Raw genomic sequence first — 23,992 nt, 5'->3', positions numbered from 1 at the left:
GTTGCCCGAAGAGGGTCGAAGAGGGTTGAAGAGGGTTGCCCGAAGACCATCCACTGAGCCAAAACGGCTCTACGACACGGCTAACCTACACCTGTCGAGGCCTCTTCTTACAACACCCTCTGGTCATTGACCATCACAACCCTCTGGTCATTGACGATCTACACAAGGGTTGCTCAAGAACTCTTTGGCACACCATTGTTCTTCGACAACAAGGCCTTTTTGACACGCTTCTTCACCCCACACAACCGCACCCCTTACGCTCTCGATGGACAGCTCGATGGCATGGTTACCATTGTATCTAGAACCACGTTAGCTATACTACTCTTTATTATCCCTGTATGATGGTTTTATTCGAATTTTGTGTGAGTTATGTAGGTTTGAGGTGATCCAAAACTCAATATAGAAAGTAAAAGACAAATCGAGAATAGAAAAGTTTCCTTTTTCTATGTGAGACCTTTGTTTGTTGACACCACCAAAGTTCGCAGGCGGTTTCGGATGATTCAAAACGTTTTGAAAAGGTCAAGAGCTCGAAAAGTGGGATCCCTACGATTTCAACGATCAACACAAATTGTTACACGTTTTGAGGACTATTCTTCTTTGCTTTTGCTCAACCAAAACAACCTTTTTTGGATCGGATTGTCACGGGTGATGTAGAGTGTGATGTAGAGATCCTCCACAGCAGGAGACGTTTTGGGTAGTGGTTGGACCCCTATTCGCTACACAGGTACTTCCCAAATGCGAAAACCCACCAAAAAAACATTGATACTGTATGGTGGTCACCGACTGGTGTGATTCACTATATTCACTGTTGAACAGAAGAGGTCCGATCCTGCTCCACGACAACGCCCATTTGCACATTTCACAAATCACCGTCCGGAAATTAAACGAAATTAGCGTCGAAGTTTTGCCTAACCTACCATACGCCCGAGACCTCTCGCCAACCGACGAGCATTTCGATAATTTTCTCACCAGTACAATCTTCGTCAATCAGAATGGCCTTCATCGACTTGTTCGAATCCCAAGTATCCAATTTTTATGCTGACGGTACAATTTTTATTATGACTACTTGTGTTACCGATTCAAATGGTGCTTATTTTGATTACATTGAATGAGTATTCATTGAGATATTACAGTTCGGAATTAGACTCATTACAATGATCAAAACTTCTGAAACAATCTAACAAAAGCCAAATATGTATGAGAATATACATTCTAGTACGATATTATACGAATACCTAATTTAAAAAAATGTTTTTCAGATATATATTCAATTATATCCACACTTACTTGCATGCTTCAGTTTTAGAACTAGGAATTTCAACCCGCCGATAGTTTTCTATACATGACTTTATTGTTCTCGTTTGTTCATCTTTCTTCAGTTTAGACATACACTCTGCCATTTCAGAAGCTGAAAATCCACTTGTTGAAATCAAACTAAAAATATATTTTCATATTACCAACATTCCAATAGATCTTCGTGCTTGTATGTAAGATTGACGATGCCTTTGGCGTAGTCAAGCAACAGGTTTGCAAAATATTCTTTTCCAGATGGCAAACAGCTTGTGGTCTTAGTCCTGATTTTAGAAGTGCAATTGTCAAAATGTGTTTGGAACGATTCCAAATTGGTTTCGGAAATGTCTTTTGACTTAACACATTTTTTTGTTTCTTTCAATAATTCCTAAAAAAATGAGTCATTTAAAAATTCGGATCTTTGTTACATAGATAACATTTTCAACGTATATTAGTAACACTCGTAAACTGATCATAGGGTACCAAAACTCTCTATTATGTTGGTTGGCTCGGAAAGATTTACGCTAAAAGAATACGTAAACAAAATATTTCAACCTGTGCCCGCAGTTCGTACATGTATTACGGAAGTCTTGTGAAAGTCGTTCGTAGGATAACAGTTCGATGAAGATAACAGTTCTATTTATCAGTATCAAAAATGTTTATCAAGGTGTATTTTCTGTAAGGAAGAGATGTGTGGTGTACCTATTGGAAAAAAATATCGAGTACGCTCCTGCACTCCTTCAGGTAAAAAATCCTTCTGGGCCCGAATGTGTGGAAGTCCGAATATATTTGGCAGTAGTTAATGAAAGTAACTGTAAATGGTGATCCAATTTCAACACAAAACCCAAAAACTATAATGAAGTAGATCATTTTCGAACCTGTTTTTACTATTGTGCTACCTAACTTACTTTTTAGGTTATATTTTCCATAACCTGAGAGATTTTTTCAACCTTTTGAGGCCTCGAATACCACAGGTATTTCAATTTGGTCAAGTTGTATTTCGGTTTGGTTGGAATAAGAGAAGTTGTTGACTGTAGAAGATATATCCAACTCCGAACAGAATTTATAAAAGGCTGATAAAACAAAGGCTCCAGAAAAGTTGCTACGTATTGAGAACTCCCGAAACCTTCTTTAGAATAATGGTATCAAAAATATGGGTAGTCTTGAGCTTCTTCCTTCGATACTTCCTAGCCTTCGATCGTGTCTGACAGGAGGGTTTACTCATTGAACTTCGGTGCTATGGCTTGCCTGATCTTTTTTGTTTGGGGCTATGCAGCTTTCACAAAGACCGCTCTTAAAGAAAATAGTCTTCAATACGGTTCTTTCTCGAAAACCATTTCCGTAATCGTGTTCATAAACATATTCCATGAACGTATTCCATAAACATGTTTCGTGAACTTGTTCCGTAAACGCGTTTCATGGTTTCTCGGAAACCATTTCCATACACGTGTTTCATTTTGTGTAAAAATCTTTTTTATTATACATCAAAATTTGTTGGCAAACAGAGACTACAAATTTCGCTGTGATGTCTTTGTACAATGGACTTTCTCAATGTTTTTTTTTAATTATTCTGGCATCGAGTGCTGAGGTCATTAGCCATTTTGTAGTATACGATATCAATTTTTATTTTGTTAAAAAGGTCTGTTGCTTTCAGAAAGTTCAAAACATTTCTTATAGTTTTGGTACCGAGGCAAGTTCTGATATTATCCGGTAAGTTATATCGTTGTCGATCGGCTTCATACTGGTGGCATTCTAAGAGAAGGTGTTTAACCATCATCAACACCATTGGGTTGATGTTTTCAATGATATTGTTGATTGCTATCGAGAAAAGGGTGACACTAAGTGTTGATCCTTGAGGGACTCCGTTTTCAAGCTCTCGTTGGGTGGAGATAGTATTTCCATTTCTGATAGAGAATTTCCGATTATTCAGAAATCCTTCTATGAATATTGGTAAGTTCCCTCTGTTTCCCCAATCATATAAGGTTTTGAGAATATTATAACGCCAAGTTGTGTCATACGCTTTCTCTGTATCAAAGAAAACGGCGACCATGTGTTCCCGTTTCGCGAAGCTATCTTGAGTGTTCTAAAAGTGTGAGCTGGTCGGCTGTGGACCTATAGCATCAAAAACCCACTTGATATGGTGATATGAGGTTTTTTGTTACTAAAATCTACATCAGGCGTTTGCTCACCATCTTCTCTGAGTGTTTACCCATACAACAGGTGAGTGATATCGGTCTGTAGCTTGACGGCAATTACATATCCTTTATCTTGTTTGGGAACAGGAATGATGATAGCTTCCCTCCATTTATTGGGATACGTTCTTTCTAGCCATATCCTATTATATAGTTCCAGAATGACTGTTTCTGCTTTCAATGAGAGTTCCTTTATGAATTCATAAGGAATATTGTCGTTACCCGGAGCAGAGTTTTTTGTTTCATTCAATGTAATCTCAAATTTATTCAGCGTTGAGGGTTTATTATATTGTGATGTGTCCAATTCATTGAAGTTGAGTGGAATTTCAAATTCTTGTTTTTGTTGTGCGAATTCCGGACTGTAATTGTTTGAACTACTGGTTTCCTTGAATTGATTAGCAAGTGCTTCTGCAATGTCATTGTCGTTGGTTATAAACTGCCCATCCACAATGAGGGCTTGTGAAGTAGTTGAAAAGTGTTTTCCTTTTATTGCTCTTATTTCATTCCAGATTTCAGATAGCGGTGTATCGCTCTTTAATGATAATACAAAGTTTCTCCATATTTCTCTCCTACTGGTAAGTATCAGTTTTCGAGATTTTGCTCTTGCTTTTTAAAAGGAAATACGATTATCTTGAGTAGGAAATCTTTAGAATATGTTGAATTTGTGTTTTTTATCAGCAATTGCTTGGACTATTTCAGAGTTCCACCATGGGACTAGGACTTTATTTTGATGTCGTGTGGTCATTGGAATCGACGTTTCGGCGGCTCTTACTATTTGCCTTGTAACCGATTCTACTGCCTTTTCAACTGTATCATTTGGTAAGTATGGTTCCTCAGTTTTCATTTCATATAGATCCCAGTTAGCTCTTCTCAGTTGCCATCGTTTTCCAGGGTATTTTTTAATTGGTCTGCCGGCGAATTCAATGGAAATTGGAATATGATCACTTGAGAGGTGATCACTGAGGCATTGCCAAGATATCTATCGCTGACAGACATCGAGATCGACCGTTCAAGTAAGTGCCTTCACCCGTATTCAGAATATTCAAATCAAATTCGTTGATAATTTCTTTAAATATCCTACCCCTCATGTCCTTTTTGGAAGATCCCCATATAGGATTATGTGAGTTCATGTCACCTAAAATGATGAAATGTGTTGGGAGCAGTCTGATCAAGTCTACAATGTCATCACGGTTCCACGCAAAGTCGGGCAAATATAGGTCACATATTGTTAAAATATGAGGATATTCAATTCGGATGGCTGCAGAGTAACAGAAGACGTAGCTATGTTTTCTTCAATTAAGTTTATAACTCCTCCGTTCGCTCTTCTTTCAGGATTGACGTTTTTCTTAAAGGATTTATAGCCTCTTAAATTAAAATTTTCTTCTGGTTTCAGGTGCGATTCTTGAATACAGATGATAGAAGGAGCCCTCCCTATCATAATTTTTTTCAAGTCACAATAGTGGTATTTTAATCCGTTACAATTCCATTGTAGGATGTTTTCTATTTGAGACATTATAAGTATATGGTGTGTATAGTATAATACAAAGTATTCGAGTTTAGAGAGTTATTGAATAAATGAACTGAATAAATAAACAAATACAGAGAACTAAATACAAATAAATATTATATGAGTGTATACGTATTATTAAAACTATTATCACAGATTTATATCACGGGTAAATTTTGGTGGGTTAGAGGAGTTTCTCGTCTTTCCTTTTGGCCATCCCCCCTTTTTTTTACTCTGAGAAGAAACGGATGTATTTGATTCGGTATCTAATATAGGTTCGGGGCTTGGAGTTCTGACTGCATTCTTCCTTTTACCTTGGTGTGTTGGAATTTTCTCGCTTGACGAAACGAGAGGATTTGCTGGTTTCTCAAATGTTGGTTTTGGGATTTGTTTGGCTATGGCATCGTTTATTATCAGGGATAATCTTTGGAGCAATTCATTTATCAGGTCTGATACGTTCGCATTCATTGGTTTTGGATTATTACCAACGCTTTGGGCATACAAGATTTTTAGAGTGGACGTCGTAATCACCACCTTTTCCTTATCTTCTGCATATGTTAGGTTATCTTTGACTTTAGTTTCCTGTATAGCTACCTCAGTTTTATATATAGGGCAATCTCTACTTTGTGCACTATAGTTGTACCGTTACAGTTAACACATTCGATAGGTTTCTCGCATGGTGATCCCTCATGAATCGCTTTTCCGCATATACAGCCTTGATTGCTTTCACATCTTAGGGATGTATGTCCAAATTTCTGACATCTAAAGCATCGTAGGGGAGGGGTAATATATTGTCTGACTGGTAGAGAGTAGAATGCTACCTTAATTCGTTTTGGAAGTGACGTTTGGTTGAACGTGAGGATATAGTTTGGTGTTTCATGTATTTTCATTTGTGTTGGTTGTTTAGGGGATTTCAAATTATTTTATATAATATTAGACAATAGAAGTCCGAACTAATGAAATTAATGATGAAAGATTGTCAATCACCTTCTAACAAACATTGTCTTGATATACTTACGTTCCTGGAATAGCAAATTTCGCTTATCAGAAGCGTGCAAGAGTAATTTGAACCAGAAATACACACCTCAGTAGCCTTCAATGGTGTATATTGCTCAAATCAGACTTCTTGGACAATTAATTGGTCGCATATATAGGGCTTCACCCCTAAGTATACTGGATTTTATTCAGAAAAGGAACATCCACCTGACTGGAGACCCACACATCAAAAGCAACTTTGTTAGTCTGGAGCTAGACTGGAAACTAGTCTATTCCATATACAAGGTGTTTCACAACGAGCGTTCGTTAGGAATATATATGGAGAACAATTCAAAATAAAAACTTGAAATTTTGTAGTAGTGAGTTTTACAAAATGGCCTTCTCAACAAAAATATTTTCAACTTCTGGTCTCTTTCCGTTATACCGAAAGATGAAGACAACTTCCTCATTTCAAATAGAAAACCCTGTATTTTATTACATTTTTGAATTTCTCAGCACATTTCAGGCCCACTTTGTATAACTATGCTTATACCCAATTAGTTTTCGAAATATTAATTTTTTTCTGAAGAATTTGACAGTTACAGCACCACTCCGAAAAAATCATAACTCATAGACAGTAACAGTTGAAAATATAAAATTTCACAGGATCACACCTCAAGGATCAAGTCATGAACAGGTCCATCGAATTTTCGAAAATAATTTATAGGGTGGTCGAAATTTCCACCTAAATCATAACATAGAGAAAACTGATGGAACACGATTTTTTCAAATGAAAACCATACACTATTCTATTATTTTTCGATACTACGAAAAAAAAGATATAAAATTCATGAAGAATGGCCTATACCTAAAATACACCCCTGGCAAGATATATCCGATTTTGGGAAATATTTGAAATGTAAATCATTCGAAGCAATACCAAACCAAGGAAGCTTTGAAAACATGAAAATGGATGGATTGAAATAAAATACTATCAGAGGTATGAATTATATACTTGTTCATTGATATCGAATACAGTAATTTTATTTCGTTTATATTTTTTAAATTTAGATTTTACTTTAATTTTAGAATTAAACTTAATTTCTTTGAATTCAAATAATATTGTGGTTCATTTCAACAGATATTCAAAGACTTTGCCATTTTGTTGTGAATAAGAATATATTATTTTTTGCATACCATTATTTGTAGCTTTCTGTATGGAGTCAGGAACCAAATTATTGAAAGCTCTCAGAACCCTTCGTTTCATGTTTTCTTTATCACTCACAAGATCCACATAAACATATCCCCAGATGGAGAAGTCCAGTGGCGTCAGGTCTGGAGAGCGAGGAGAAAATTTAAATGGCCCATTTTAGCAAAGCCACTGAACTACGAACATCCCATTCAAGAACCCAGCAACGGTATCAGGGGCTATGTGCAGGGGCTACATCCATCTGATACCATAACTTGAAACGGTATTGTTCAGAAACATGCCTTATGGATTCACCAACCACATTCCTAATTATATGCGAATATCTATCGCTATTCAAATTCTCTTCATAAAAATATAAACATAAAATTCGGTCTTCTTTTATAGCGCAAAAAACATTAAAACTCCATGAATCCTGGATGCTGCGCTGGCGAACGAGCTCTGGATTTCCTGCTGCCCAAAAATGACTAGTTCATACCATTCTTGGCAAATTTGGCTTCATCTTTCCATTTCATGTTCTTCATAAACTCAGGGTTCTCCTGTACCTTGATAACAAACCATTCGCAGAATTTACATTTATCTGCTATTTACAATAGTTTGAAACATAAATAAATAAAGAAAGAAAGAAAAGCCCTACTGAAATCATTCTCAGATTCGTGCGTAGGGATTTTACATTTCTCTTCTGAATTTAATTTATGGTTACCGAGGTAATTTAAATAGAAAATGAATAATATTTATTAGCGAAATGGATAAAATTTGTTAGAGATTATTGAAGTTTCAATTTTGTCTGTTGGAAGAAAGTGAAGTATAGAATTATAATATAACAGTATCAAACTAAAAAGTAAAAACAAAAACATTATCAAGGAACAGTTGGTAAGTAAGGCTATTTTTATTACTTTTGTTATATATACACATATGCACACATACGCGTATATAAATATGAACTTTTATTTTTGGAGACGAGAAATTCATCGTTTAACTTGTGATTAACTTATGTTGTGTCTGATAATGAATTAATGATACTTTCACTATTTTGCGGATTTTTGAGCCAGGATTTGATTTGTTTATTGAATAGATGAATGTTATGATTATTTGTAGGTATACAACAGTATGAGTGTGACGCAATATAATGTGATGTGTTCGTTCTTGTATCGTGTCTCATATATATGGAAAATATTTTCTAAATTACTTTTCAGTTTATGCTGGAGAATTAGTACCTTATATATATATATATATATATAATCATATCATTTCTAGAAACATGTGGATTCGTTTTCCGATGGCATTTCAGGTTAGCTTCCCAAATTTCTGCTACCGCAGTTGTCGGTTGATTGGTCAAACCACCAACACTGACATAAAAACTTGGCAAGTTGACTTGGGTGTCACACCAATAGGTGGTTCCACTTATGTTTCGCTTGCGTTCACGCAGCTATTTTTATCAAGTACTTTCTTGGTTTTTTCTCAGTTTGTCTTCAATCGAGGACCGCCTGCCCGGTACTGACGATGCCCAATAGGCTGAAACAGCTGTATACCGGTGGCTCTTAAATTGAAATCAATATGGGAATGATCAAAGAGTACTTATCTATTTATATATATATATATATATATATATATATATATATATATATATATATATATATATATATATATATATATATATATATATATATATATATATATATATATATATATATACAAATATGATTTGTATCATGACCACTCAATAAAATCTCTATTTGTATATATATACAGGGTCATGCAACAGTGGCGCGGTGTTCCATATCTCTATATAGGAAGCAGATAGGAATCTAATTTTCTATAATATTACCTTATTGCTCGAGCTCGACAAAATAAAAATATTGGCGGTCACACAGGGTGTTCGATTTTTTCTGGGCGGATCCCAACTGTGTCTTTTTAAATGGCAACCTATATTTTTTATCGCTTTTTCGGTTTCTTCATAGAAAATAAAATAAACTTCATGTATATCTGCACTTCGAAAATATTGATGGTTTTCGAGATATCTAGCATGACAGGTTTTTTTTCCAATATTCGTCACTCAGAATATTTGAAATTATAAAGTGGTGCCAAGTCCAGTTGAAATTTTTTTTTGGTCGAATATTCTACATTGGTAACTCTCTCAAACGATATATCTGAAATCGACCTGTGATATACAGGGTATGAAAAACCGCTTGCCAAATATTGTAAATGAAAATTTGCAAAATCTTCCTTATATTAAATGGAACACCCTGTATATTATTGATCCATAAGAAGCGCCAACGAAACCTCTACGAATTTCATTAAGTATTCCCTATGGCTAAGTTCAATAGTTTTTCTTAAATGAGCATTTCTTTCGAAAAATGGTCATTTTTTCAAAGCGAAATCCATTTGACGACTGATAAGAATATACAAAAAATACCCTTTCCTTAAAATATCGCCCATTCCTAAAATAACCTGTTGCTAGATAAACAAGTTGCGAATTACACCACAAAATGGACGTTCTTGAATAGTTACAATAATTTCAAAAATCTCGGAATTTGTGCCATATTCTTTCGGTCTAAAACAACCTTTCAGCGAATGGAATATTTATTGGAAATCAAGTAGTCTGGCAAATGACAGAACAAAATATTTGGCTGCAAATGAATAATGACATTTTTAGTCAATCGTGAAGTTGAACTGTCGGTATAATTTCATCAGAATGTTGTTATCAAAAAGTGATTTGATTGATATGATTTTCATATTAGGTGAATCAGACAGGAATTGTTTATTGGCAAGTAGAATTTATTCTCAACGGTATCCAGATAGAAGGCATCCAGATGAAAGATCTTTCCGAAAGGTCTTGGGACGATTCGTTGAAACTGGATCTATTAATTATTCCAAACATGAGCGCATCAAGCCAGCTACTAATGAAGATAATGAATTGCAAGTTCTTCTTGCTGTTGAAGGAGATCCTAGTAGGAGTCAACGACAAATTGGGGAAATAGTGGATATAAGTGAGAGATCAGTGCAACGAGTATTGAAGAAACATCGCTTGCATCCATACCACGTTCAGTTACATCAAGAACTACTGTATGCTGATTTCGAGAAAAGAGTGAGATTTTGCAATTGGGCCATGAACAAAATTCGTCGAAACGAATATTTTTTCAATAATATTTTATGGTCGGATGAATCGACATTCCATAAAAATGGATTTGTAAATCGACATAATTACCATTATTATGCGACAGAAAATCCTCACTTATTGAGACAGATGGATTATCAACATAGGTGGTCGATAAATGTCTGGGGAGGCATCATTGGAGAATATGTAATTGGTCCATACTTTTTTGAGGGACATATGAATGGTGCAATGTATCTCAATTTCTTACAAAATGATTTACCAGGTTTGTTAGATGATATTCCTCTTGACCTCCGCAATAGAATGTGGTTACAACATGATGGTGCACCTGCTCACTATTCGGCAGAAGTGAGAGATCATCTAAATGAAGTATTTCCCAATAAATGGATAGGACGGAATGGGCCTGTACGGTGGCCCGCTAGATCACCAGATTTGACGAAACTAGATTTTTTCTTATGGGGATACATAAAAAATATGGTTTACGTTGAGCCACTAACTTCTCCCGAAAATATGCGACTTAGAATAACGAATGCTTTTCGCAGCATTACACCAGCTGTCTTGCGCAGGGTAGAGCAGTCTTTCAAACATAGACTTCAGCTCTGCATTCAAGAAAATGGAAGACATGTTGAACATATTTTATAAAAGTTTCATTATCAACCTTAATTAAACTCTCCCTTTTGTAGTTTTGTAATTTGCCAGTTGACAAATTTGAATATCTAGAACTCAAGCTCTGAATGAATATAATAACATGAAAAAAATAGTTATTTATAATGTTTCTTTCTTTTAACTTGTTTGGTTTGATATATGAGTGATATGAATATATGAGTGATATGAGTGAAATTCTGCATCCAATGAAAAAATAATTTTCCATTTAGCAAAAAGTGATAGGTACATACATTTATTTCGTTAAAAAATATTTGTTTTGACACCTTCTAATGTACAAAATTGAAACAAGATATCTTTCGTATATTTTTATCAGTCGTCAAATGGATTTCGCTTTGAAAAAATGACCATTTTTCGAAAGAAATGCTCATTTAAGAAAAACTATTGAACTTAGCCATAGGGAATACTTAATGAAATTCGTAGAGGTTTCGTTGGCGCTTCTTATGGATCAATAATATACAGGGTGTTCCATTTAATATAAGGAAGATTTTGCAAATTTTCATTTACAATATTTGGCAAGCGGTTTTTCATACCCTGTATATCACAGGTCGATTTCAGATATATCGTTTGAGAGAGTTACCAATGTAGAATATTCGACCAAAAAAAAATTTCAACTGGACTTGGCACCACTTTATAATTTCAAATATTCTGAGTGACGAATATTGGAAAAAAAACCTGTCATGCTAGATATCTCGAAAACCATCAATATTTTCGAAGTGCAGATATACATGAAGTTTATTTTATTTTCTATGAAGAAACCGAAAAAGCGATAAAAAATATAGGTTGCCATTTAAAAAGACACAGTTGGGATCCGCCCAGAAAAAATCGAACACCCTGTGTGACCGCCAATATTTTTATTTTGTCGAGCTCGAGCAATAAGGTAATATTATAGAAAATTAGATTCCTATCTGCTTTCTATATAGAGATATGGAACACCGCGCCACTGTTGCAGCTTTCTCACGGAAAAAAATCCAGATTCTTCGTACAGTAAATGACTTGGGTAAGTTCGATTTTTATTGATTATCAATTTTAAAATCATTTTTTGTGTAGTTTCGAGTATTTTCAAGTGATTCTTGAATAACCCACCCCACCCCGTTATGTCATATTGGATTAGTGATTCCACTAATGCAAAGTATAGCATTTTTAGATAACATAAATGTAATATATTTTTCAGTTGCTTGAATTCGTAGATCATTGATCACAGTTTTTTCACAATATTTTGTATATGTTTATACCACTTGAGAAAGCAATCGATTTCGATACCTAAATAACGCACATTTTCTGCTTCTTCTATTTTTAATATATTGCCATTTGAGTTCACATTGAGGCAATGAAAAGTTGGTTTATTTTTGATGTTACAGCTGAAGGATAAGTATTTAGTTTTTTCAAAATTTATGGTGAGGCTCATATCATCCAACAATTTCTTTAAATTTTCAAGGTCGTCTTCCGCTCTATTTTTGGCTTCTTCCCATGTGTTTCCAGTATACTGAATAGTTGTATCGTCCGCAAAGGACGTGATGTAACCTTGTGATTCGTTTTCTAATAATTTATTCATGTACATTGTGAAAAGTATAGGTCCGAGCACAGATTATTATATTCAGGAAATCTTCATTAAAATACCCCAAACGAGACATTTTGCACACAAATAGAAAACTACGGAATACACGTTAATTATATCGCAACAAATTTTGACATATTTGTTGTAACTCCATTTGTTTTCAAAGCTTACTTGGTTTGGTATTGCTTCGAGTGATTTACATTTCAAATATTTCCCAAAATCGGATATATCTTGCCAGGGGTTTATTTTAGGTATTGGACATTCTTTATGAATTTGATATCTGTTTTTTTATAGTATACAAAAATGATAAAATAGTATATGGTTTCCATTTGAAAAAATCGTGTTTCTTCAGTTTTCTCGATGTTATGTTTTAGGTGAAAATTTCGACCACCCTGTAAATTATTTTCGAAAATTCGATAGAAATTTTCATGACTTGATGATTGAGGTGTGATTATGTGAAATTTCACATTTCAATTGTTACTGTCTACGAGTTATGATTTTCTCGGGGTGGTGCTGTAACTGTCTAATTTTTCAGAAAAATATTGATATCTCGAATACTAACAAATTTGGGTATAGGCATTTTTCCACAAAGTGGGCCTAAAATGTACTCAGAAATTCAAAAATGTAATAAAATACAGGGTGTTCTATTTGAAATAAGGAAGTTGCCCTCAACTTCCGGTATAACGGAAAGAGACCGGAAGTTGAAAATATTTTTGTTGGGAAGGCCATTTTGTAAGACCCACTATCACGAAATTTCAAGTTTTTGTTTTGAATCGTTTTTCGTAAATTCCTAACGAACGCTCGTCATGAAAGACCCTGTATATTTGACATATGAATTGCAGGGAGTATATTATTGACAGATATCAATTTTTGGGAAAGGAAGATTTTCACTTTCTACTACTCTATCTATAAACAAAAAAATGTGGAAAACTTTCAATGAAAAGAAGAAAGCATTTGATTTCAAAACGGACTTTTCACCATCCCGAAAGAACGACTTTCATATGACCATTGAGTTACAGGCAAGATTGAGTACTTCAGAAACAACTTCTTTTACATATAGATTAAATTATACGAAAAATACTTTTTCCTGTTCAGTTGGTACTCCAAACATTCGTTATGAAATACTTCCAGTGTGGATGCCACTGTGAAAGACAAACTGGGCTGGGGCCTTGGAAAGTTTACTCCAAAAGTACTCACTTTAATAGATCTTTCTGTTTGTCCATATTATTTTGCATCGCAGTTCTTACATTCAATTTCGTAAATTACTAAAATGCTCTGTAGTGTATAACTTGTTTTAAAAACCACCTTCATACCTAGTTACATGAAAATATTTCCAAAGTTTTTTGTGTATTGGTGGTATGGAACTGAGATATATTTGTCTTGGTTTTCGTCGTTTTTAAAAGTCGAGAGTTCGTTCATTCTTAACCTAAACTTTTTCTTTCTTATTATATCATCTACAATACCCCTCGAGAAACCGTAACTGGCTGTTTCCTGTCTGGAACGTTTTTTTGTGAACCTCCTATGTGTGAGAGGAAAATTCAGCCCAGCACGTATGTGCTGTCCACAGTGATGTGAACTGTCAGAAATATACCTGTACGTGCTTGTTTCTTTTTCAAATACATCGTTTTCTAGCCCTCCATATTGGCTCCTCATTACCAAAACGTCAAAAAATGGAAGGTATCCTTTATTTTCTAACTCGTACGTGAATTTTATTGATGGAAATATGTTATTTCTCCTGTCCTCAATATTCGATTTTTTTCATCGAATATTGCGAAAACATCATCCACATACCTTAACCATATCTTTGGAAAATACTTTGACTTTTCTTTGGTTTCCGTTTCGATTCTGCTCATGAACAGGTTTGCCACGTAGGAGGACAAGGGGTTACCCATAGCCGTTCCCTCCTGTTGTTCATAAAGGCAACTTTCTACTTGGAAACGGTTTTGTTTCATACACAAATTAGTGAGAGGAACGAATTCATCAATTTTCTTATCATTGAAATTATGTTTCTCTAGTAATTTCTTGAGGTATTGTAAGGTCTGTGAAATAGGGACGTTAGGAAATAAGGAACTAACATCAAAGGAAACCAAAATATCACTTTCTTGCAGAACGATGTTTTTTGTATGTTGTATGAACTCTGAAGAGTTTTTTTTAGTATAAAAAACTCCCTAGACAAGATTCATGTAGCTGGGATTAAATCAAATAAGCGAATGAATGTGATTACGTAATGTCATCTTGAAAAGATTTACGTTATCCGTGATATACAATCGTAATGTTATGAATGAATTGAGTGGTGCTGAAAAGGCAATAAGACAAATTTCTTTTTCGGAAACATCGATATTCGCCATTGAAGATGACAGTGAAATTTTACCTGTTTCATATACTATATTGTGTAGCTATCCTGTCAATGATATCTGATTCAATTCTATAACGAATGTTTAGAGTACAAACTGAATAGACGAAAGTTTTTTATATAATATATTGTATATCTAAGTAGTTCTTTCGGGAGAGCTTTTTGTTTGTGTCTGAAAGTAACGTCTATGAATGATCTACACATCTTTACAAAGAGGTCATTTCGAAATTGATTGCTTTTTCCTTCCTTTAGAAGTTTCCCAAATATTTTGTATGACTGACTGAATATACTTGATTTCACTGGGAGCAATATACATATGTCAGAATTATACTGACAACTATAATAGATGCCTATCGTTTCAAGATTCGATTTCTTACATTTTGAACTACTCTTCAAACACTTTCAGTTAGAGTACGGTATACTTACAGAGTAAACTTCAAGACTATTTTTTTTCCTTACTGACGTCGCTTTCAAAGCATGTCATGGATTTTCTTGAAGTGTGTCTGCTTCTCCATGAACAATCATAATTATAAATTTCGAACCTAAAGTAGGATTAATGGAGTCTTAGTCCAATGGAGTCCACTACAACCCACGAAAGTTTATTGTGGCTCCCTCCCACTCAAATTCATTTGAATAAATCCAGCTTCTTAAATAAGACAATTGATTATTTGATAGTGATCTTTCAGGTCAGCTGGCTAGAATGGTATATTTTCCTCAATTTTATGAGGACCTGATCGACGATCAGTTTGTGGTTATACTCATATTCGTGACCCAATTCAAAAAGTGTGATGTTCGGGAATCAACTCATATTTGTTGCCAAGTGCTTCTACAGCTGTTACTGAATTTGCTGCAACTGTATTTTCACTACTTGAAATTATTTTTTCAACAATGTACAATCATGGACAGTTTTTTGAAAAGCTCGATAGTATATAATTTTTTGGTGCAAAACAGATCCATTATCGTTTTTTTAAGGAGTCAGTGTGAAAAATAGTTAGAAACGGTTATTTTCTCTTTGGAATTACTAACATATCTGCAAACTGTTTTTGCTGTATCATTTCAGTTGCCTGTTCAGTTTTAATGCGGGAAATTCTTCGACAACGTTTTGCAACATATCTGCGTTGATTTGAATGATTTCTTGTCTTATGTGGTGTTTTAAATTATCAGTATTAGTTTCTTTTAGTACATTTATCATGTTGGATAGCACCATAAAAAATATTCTAATGGAGTCAGATCACAAGAATGGGGTGGCCATTCAATTTCGTCACGTCTACCGATCCATCAATGCGTAAAAACTAGAGCAAGATTAACTTTTACTTCTGCTGCATAACGTGGTGTAGCTTCATCTTGTTGAAACCATAAATTTATATTATTGTCTGCAGGGTTTGAATGATCAGAAAACCGTTGTCGTGAAACAGGTATTGAAACATTTTGTGAAAAATTCAAATAACTGACTCCAGTTACTGTCCCCTCGAAAAAATATGCCAGTATCAATAGGATACTGAATGCCGGTGCCGATTTTACCTTACCGGAGAAAATAATATTTCTGAGAAATACCGGATTTCGTTGACATCTCTTCGTTAGTAAGAGGTCTGTTCAAAAAATAAGATGAATTTTTATTTTTCTCAAGAAAGTTCATTTCTTCATCAATTTCTATTTCTTCCCCTCCAACGTAGTTCCTTTCAGATATAATGCACCTGTGCCAGCGTTTTTTTCAACCCCCAAAGCAGTTTTAATATGCACTTTTTGGTATGTCCTTGAGCTCTCTAAGCGATTCGGTTTTATCCCCTTAATCGTCGCAAAACTACGAACTTTCATTGATCTCTTCAATCTTGAGAACAATAAAAAGTCGCAAGGGCCCAAATCTGGTGAATACGGTGACTGAGGCATGATTACGGTGTTGTTTTTGGGCAAAAAATTACGAACAAGCAATGACGAATGTTGAAGCCATAAATTGTTTTTCCACAATACCGGAAGTTTTCTTCGTATTGCTTCTCGCAAGAGGCTCATAACTTCGACCGTACGACCATGTGGCAAGAACTCCTGATGCACTATGCCACAGTAATAGAAAACCGTGTGAGCAAAACCTTGACATTTGATCGAACTTGGCGTGCTTTTTTTAGTTTCGACTCCCTTGGGCGATTGGGATTATTGGACTTTGATTTCGATGTCATAACTATATAACCATGATTTCGTCACTAGTTATGATCCTTACAGGCAAATTTGGATCGCAGTTGATGTCACTCCATATTTCTCCAGAGATGCTCATGAGACGGTTTTTTTTCGTCAAAATTCAGCTATTTTCGAACTAATTTCGCTGCCCCATGCTTCATGCCCAAAATTTTCGAAAAAATTGCCATGAGTCAACCGATATGTCGCAATCTCAGGAACTTATCTGATAGTGATTCGACGTTTACCGTATGCCACTGCAATATTCCAAGTGTTTCTTGCTCTAAATTCCATCATTTACACAAAATTTGATGTGAATTCTTTGATTGATTTTTTCGATAGCAGAAAATCAGAATCATCCTCATTCAGTTTCTGATGTGATTGAATTTCATTTGGATGGTATTTATGTATTTTCAAAATACTTAAAACAGAAGTTTTACTCACGTCATTATCGCTAGCCAAAGGAATCTAGCCTTCTTGGATGTTCTTGTGACTAGACGTGAAGATGGTACATTGGACCATACAGTGTACAGGTACCTGAACGAATACTCTAACCACCAGCCACAACAAAAGAGAGGAGTGATTGAAACGTTGGTTGAGAGAGCACGAAGTATCTGTAAACCTAAGAGTATTCCTGAGGAATTCAATCATCTAAAAAATATCTGCAGAAGGAATGGCGAAGGAGAATTCGAGCGGGCCACCCAGGAGAGAGAAACCCAGCTAGTAATTTCCAAAGGAAAGACTTTCCTTCCCTATATTAGAAATGTTACAGACTGGATTGGGATAATCTTAAAGATAAACGATTTGAAACCAATATTTAGGCTAACAAAAAGCATCAGACGAAGTCTATTGTCAGCTAAGAACCCCAGAGAACCTTCAGCAACGCCGGGGTATATCGGATTCCCTGTAGCTGCGGGTTCGACAAGTCGAACATGTTCTCATTCTAAGATACAGTAATACTTGATGAATCTCAAAATCACTACCCATTCAGACATTCAAAACCACAGGGATAATTTCAATAGAAAAGAATATACTATGAGCATTAATGAAATCTCACTATCTATCCTTAATGTTACACAAACAGATAATCCAATGAAGATAAATCAAGTTACGCCCAATATAAAACCAGTATGCACATTGTTATCTCCGGCCTTGAAAGTTCACAGTATTTGATCAACTATCATTTTGTTATCAAGTGACGAACTTTTGAAAAATATAAAGTTTTTGCCACAATACAAATTTTTTGAAAGTTCACTCGGTTTCACTTTTCGAATCAATGCTTTCATTTATGTTTTTCATTGGAAACCATAAAACGAACTTTCAGTTACATAAATACGTTTGGCATTCGCTGAGAAACTATTTAAAAGTAGATACATTTCCATGACAATTCACAAAAGTGTGAAGAAATGAAATTGTTTATCTGTGATCAGCTAAAGTTATGTATCAGATCAAGTCTGATTGGTTTGAAGGTGTGAGTTATGGATCATTACCCACTTACACAACTCAATACAAGAAACGGTCACATAACTGACGCTTTTTTCAATAGTCATGATCAAATTACTTTCAAAATGGTACCTCGAGATAATCTCTTATTGACGGATCCTTCACTTCACATTCGTGTGCTATAGCTCCTTCCACGTTTCCCAAAGGATTTGCTTCATTGAAAAATGATGGTCTTGATAATTCTAAAATAAAACGTTTCCTCCATGCCTTCGCATCAATACCATATATACCTAATGAAAAAATGTTTCTTGAAATTGGGAAATATTGGATGAATAATAAATAAATATTACAGGTGTGAAGTTCACATGAGTTTGGGTTTTTTCAATTGACTACCCATAAATATTGGAAAATTGAAAAAAAACCCAAAAGTCTCACTGATATAAATGACAACATTGATTTTACAGTAATACCTTGGTTGCTTTGAATGAGCATCGGTGAAAAATGTTTCCGTTCATAGGAGAGGAAACAGTGTTATTTTCAATATTGAAATTACTAACAAATTACTGAAATTATCCATACTACTTACTATCACATAAAATCCAGACAAAAAAGTTCTTCCAACTCACGAGAACATCTTATTTATTTTTTTTTGACTACAAGAAATGTTTTTGTCTAGTTATATCAAAACCAAAATCGGTATATGAACTTTGAATTGACATTTTTTATTACAATTCGAAAATCACTTCCGTTCGTTTTTTCAGATTTCGCAAAATTATTATCACAATAGACCTTCCGAAACCATTGATTCGCAAATCATATATTGATTTGCGAATCAATGGTGGCAATTAGTAAGTTGAAATGTATAATCATTTAATCATTTGCACTCCCCATTTTTTTAGATAATTTTGCAGCCCTAGTGTAATAACTAACATACATATTGCAAGTTATAGAGTTTTCTGAAATTTCGAAACTATTCGTACTGGATCCATATAAAAATGAAATGAAGAAATGCCTCACCAATAACTGACGCTAGATGCAAAAGAAGCAAAAACCACTTCATACTTATGAGTGTTTGTTGAATACAAGCACTATGTATAACTACAATGATTTATTTTCTTGGAACGTTACTTTTATTTATAATTAAATCATGGATTCTGGACTTGTTTTTCTCAGGCTTATCTTGTTCATTTTTTCGAATCAACCAAAATCACCATATCCAAATAATTATTTTTAGTTTAGGTATTTATGTTGGTGTATCTGATGCATCTCTGCAGTGGAATATTTTACAATTATTGGGTAGAGTGGGGTAATTGCGAATACTTAAGAAAGAAATGAAAATAAACGAAACAAAAAAAAACTTATTCATATAATAGCTTCCTTCCTTAAGGGTAAACTAGTTTAGGCTTGAGGAAGCTATCGTATAGTGAAACACGTGTCACGGTTTTTGTGAAGCCCTTTATAGTGAAAATCACGCAGTAAACTATATTAGTTACTTTTAATATGGATTTTCATCAAGTATCGGTCAGTTTTATCTAATTATTAAACAAAACCAGTTCAGGTTATGATTGCTATTCATCGAAATTCAACTATAACCGATAATTCTTATTTTCTCATAATATCAACGTAGATGAATGTTCTATGTAAAATTAAATAATCATAGAAAAACAAAACATTGGACTCCAGGATTACCCTTCAACACATTGGATAAGTACCTTATCACAAACATAGACTAATCAGAACATAAATCACAAACAAACCTTCGTGAGGTATCTGTGAACTGTTAGTTCTCTTGGACTTCAATCGTGCATTTGGCATTATAAAATATCAACTAATTTTGGCTATTCTGTACCATTTAGGCTTATCAGTGGCAGCAATTAAGTTATTTTAGGCATATTTACAAGGACGAAAACTAAAGGTGTTTCTTGACAATGTCAGTTCAACAACAAACGAAAATATACAAATCTATTACAATTTTTATCCAGGGGAAACGGCTTGTTATTTCATTAATGAAAATCCTCACAACTTCATGCAAAAAGTATGACACCATTGTATTAAGATAAATTCCAGTAAATCTGACATAATATTGTTTGGTTCAAAAAACAATTCATCGTTTCCTCAAGATATCAAAATTACTATTGATAGTGACCAATTAGCTTTTATACAACACACAAAAAACCTTGATGTAAAGGTAGACTGTAATTTAAAATTCGAAAATCACATAAATAGTCATATGGAGGTGTCATCTATCCCTGAAAACATTATACGGAGCCAAACATTTTTTAACGATGGATATAAAACTACCTACTTCTGTATGAATCTTAAGTATTGTCTGTTTTTAATTTTGCCGACTGCGTGTACGGCCCTTATATGTATGAATAGTGGTGTTCATATGTACAAAAAGTTCAAAACTCTTGCCTGAGACTCATATATTGTATTCGTAGACGCGAAAAAATTTCAAATACAATAATTACTAATGGAAAGAGAAATGGAAATTTTTATGTTTTTTCATCACTTTTATTTGTAACTAACGTTACTGGATGTAGGCATCCATCCATTTACACTAATTACTGCTGGATGGTTGAATATGGAGATGAGGCGACTTTTTCATGCTGCTTTTATGTCCCACAAAATTATAACTACCAAAAATACCCACCTATTTGCATCATAAAATCACATTTCGCTCTGACATTCATAATCTGAATGTGAAATTCTTTACTCTAATGCCACCAGTTTAATATTGAAATTTTCAAACGTTGTTTATCATATCAAATATGCACCATATACTTACAATTCTCTACCTCTGAAACCCAAATGTCTATTGTTCACAAAATTCAAATTGAAATACAGAAAATATTTTTTCTGACCAATACAAACTTTTTTTGTCTTTTTTGCTCGTTTTACTAAATAAATTTGAAACATTCGTTTATGAAAGAATGTGTAATGATGATACTACTTCAATAAGCTTGATAGGGCAGCATTTTGGGGTTGAGTGGAAGAACATTTCAGTGGAAGTCTTGTCTCCAAATGGAATAAACTCCGCCCTTCAGCTCATGGTCACAAATATGAAATGTACAATTTATGTAAGATAATAATCATAATAATAATAATAATAATATTTATTCACCATTTGTGATACATAGCGTATATATGGTAGGTCAATTATTATTTACAAAAAAACAGTACGTCACTTATGAATAAAATTATGGAATCAAAGCTTAAATAAAAATTAATATTTGCATATACAAGGATATAGGTACATATAGATATATAAAATGATAATTGAAAAATGAATAAAAAATGTGTCAATTTTGCTTGCCGTAGTCAAATAAATATACATATGTATATATTTACATATATACATATATTTACAAACATGTACACACATATTTAAAAAAAAAACGATAAAATCGCCAGTCAGAACACTGAAACTAAAGCAAAACAGCAAGTGAAAATTTAGAACGATTATATATCTCATTATCCTTTTGTGAAAGAATCCTCTAAATATTCCTTATGACTGTAGTAACATTTGTCCAGTAATAAGTTTTTAACTTTCTTACTGAACAAAGTTGAAGAATTCAACCTCTTTATAGAAAGTGGCAGTCTGTTATAAAAATTTATGGCATTATATAATGAAGATTTTTTGAAATGATCACTCTTATGTGAAGGGACCCTCAGAGTAGTGGCATGGCGAGTATCACGACCGTGAATCCTCAAGTTCGTTATATACAACTCAAGGTTCCAGTGCAAAAAAATGACACATTTCATTATATAAATTGCGGGTGCAGTCAATAAGCGTTCTCTTTTGAAAACGGGTCTACAACTTTCTTGGTACCCCAGGTTGAATATTAATCTTATCAGTTGTTTTTGAAAGATGAAAACTCTAGAAAATTCCTTTGCACATCCCCAAGCCATTATGTTGAAACTAATGTGGGAGTATGCATTCGCAAAGTAAACATTTAGTAAACCAAACCTATCTAAACAATGTTTTAACTGTTTGATCGAATAATAAGCGGAATTGAGTTTACTGCACACTTTTTGTGTGCAACTTCTTTTGATATTTTTATGTCATTCAAAGTGACTAAATTACAACAGAAATCCCTCCTAACAAATGTTTTCATCAGCACTGACTTAGATTTATTTGAAATCAGTTTGTTACGTTGACACCAACTACTGAATTCGTCATTAACTAAATTAATTTTCATCGATAATTCATTCTCATTTTTTCCAGAAATAGTGATTGTAGTATCGTCTGCGTACATAGTTATGTGACAATCTGATATGAATTCAGGCAAGTCATTGATAAAAGTCAAGAATAACAATGGACCCAGAACAGACCCTTGTGGAACACCTAGTTTCACATCATAAGGAACTGATGTAATTCCATCACATTTAACCACCAAACTACGGTTTTCCATGTACGATTCTATCCAACACAATACATTATTGGAAAAGCCCATTACTAGTAATTTTTCCAATAGAAATTTGAAAGAAACAGTATCGAATGCTTTCGATAGATCTAAAAAAAGTAAAAAAACCAGGTTATTATAATCCACTTGTGCATAAATATAGTTCAATAGTTGAAAATATGCAGATTTAATTGATTTACTCTTCCTAAAACCATGTTGATTATTGCAGAATAGGTCATTTTGTTCAGTATACATCAAAATTCTATTACCTATCATTTTCTCAGAGTTTTGAAAAGGATGAAATCAACGAAATCTGCCTATAATTGTCAATTTCTGTTATCCGACCTTTCTTGTGCAGTGGAAAGACAAGAGCCCTCTTCAATTCATCTGGGAACAAACCCCCATAAAAGGACTGGTTAAGCAAAAAAACTGATGGTTCAATAATTATATCAATAATTTGCTTTACAGTAACAATAGACATATCATCAATACCAGCTGAATTTCTGTTCCTCATATCATCTAAAGTTTTCAAAACTTCAAGCGGTGAAATTTCTGAGAGATCGAATTCATTTTGAACGACAATATTCTTGGCAAAAGTACACGGTAGAATTAAGTTACATCCAAAATGATCCGAAATTGCGGTTGCAGCCGCTGAAGAGAAATGCCTAGCAAACAAATCTGCAATCGTATGTTGATCTTCAATTTATTGATTGTTATATTTCAAAGCTATACATGCTGGATTTTCATTTTTAGTTTTTTTCCCAAGTTCATTATTTATGATAGTCCATACTTGTTCAGTTTTATTGTTGGAGTTGCATTATAATAGTTGCATTATAATAGTTGGTGTTTCCTTGTTTGATTTTTAATCTGTGATTTTTAAGTTTTGCCCTATAACTATGCGTCATATCAGGGTCTACAGTGTTACTAGAAGAAATAAGCCAGAACATGTCTTTTAATGTTTTTCCTTCTCGTATGATATCATTTGTTATTCATGGCTTGGAAATTTTTTGTTTGAGTTTTGTATTTTTGATAGGGCAAGAGACATTGAAGCACCATGAAATCTGGTCCGGAAAATAAGAAAAACAAGTTGTCACATCCTGGTAGTATAATTCTATCC

The 23,992-nt window shown here is 34.0% G+C and overlaps 1 protein-coding gene across 1 annotated transcript in view; it reads right to left on the bottom strand.

Annotated features, from left to right (window-relative positions):
• The window catches only part of LOC111514230 (uncharacterized), a 36,804-nt gene extending 17,171 nt beyond the window's left edge, over nucleotides 1–19,633 (bottom strand). Inside the window, exons 1-4 of the mRNA XM_023170471.2 lie at nucleotides 19,487–19,633; nucleotides 18,602–18,759; nucleotides 1,462–1,678; nucleotides 1,288–1,408 (exon numbers count right to left, since the gene is read on the bottom strand). Of these exons, the coding sequence (XP_023026239.2) occupies nucleotides 1,288–1,408; nucleotides 1,462–1,678; nucleotides 18,602–18,759; nucleotides 19,487–19,529 (539 nt within the window). The 5' untranslated portion in view covers nucleotides 19,530–19,633. The remainder of the gene's footprint in view (nucleotides 1–1,287; nucleotides 1,409–1,461; nucleotides 1,679–18,601; nucleotides 18,760–19,486) is intronic.
• Between the last annotated feature and the right edge of the window lie 4,359 nt (nucleotides 19,634–23,992).

Source organism: Leptinotarsa decemlineata, unplaced genomic scaffold (genome assembly GCF_025532065.1).
Source record: "Leptinotarsa decemlineata unplaced genomic scaffold, Ldec_3_MD MMD2_tig00000157_RagTag_RagTag, whole genome shotgun sequence".
NCBI lineage: Eukaryota > Metazoa > Arthropoda > Insecta > Coleoptera > Chrysomelidae > Leptinotarsa > Leptinotarsa decemlineata.
This window is presented reverse-complemented; position numbering and strand designations above follow the sequence as displayed.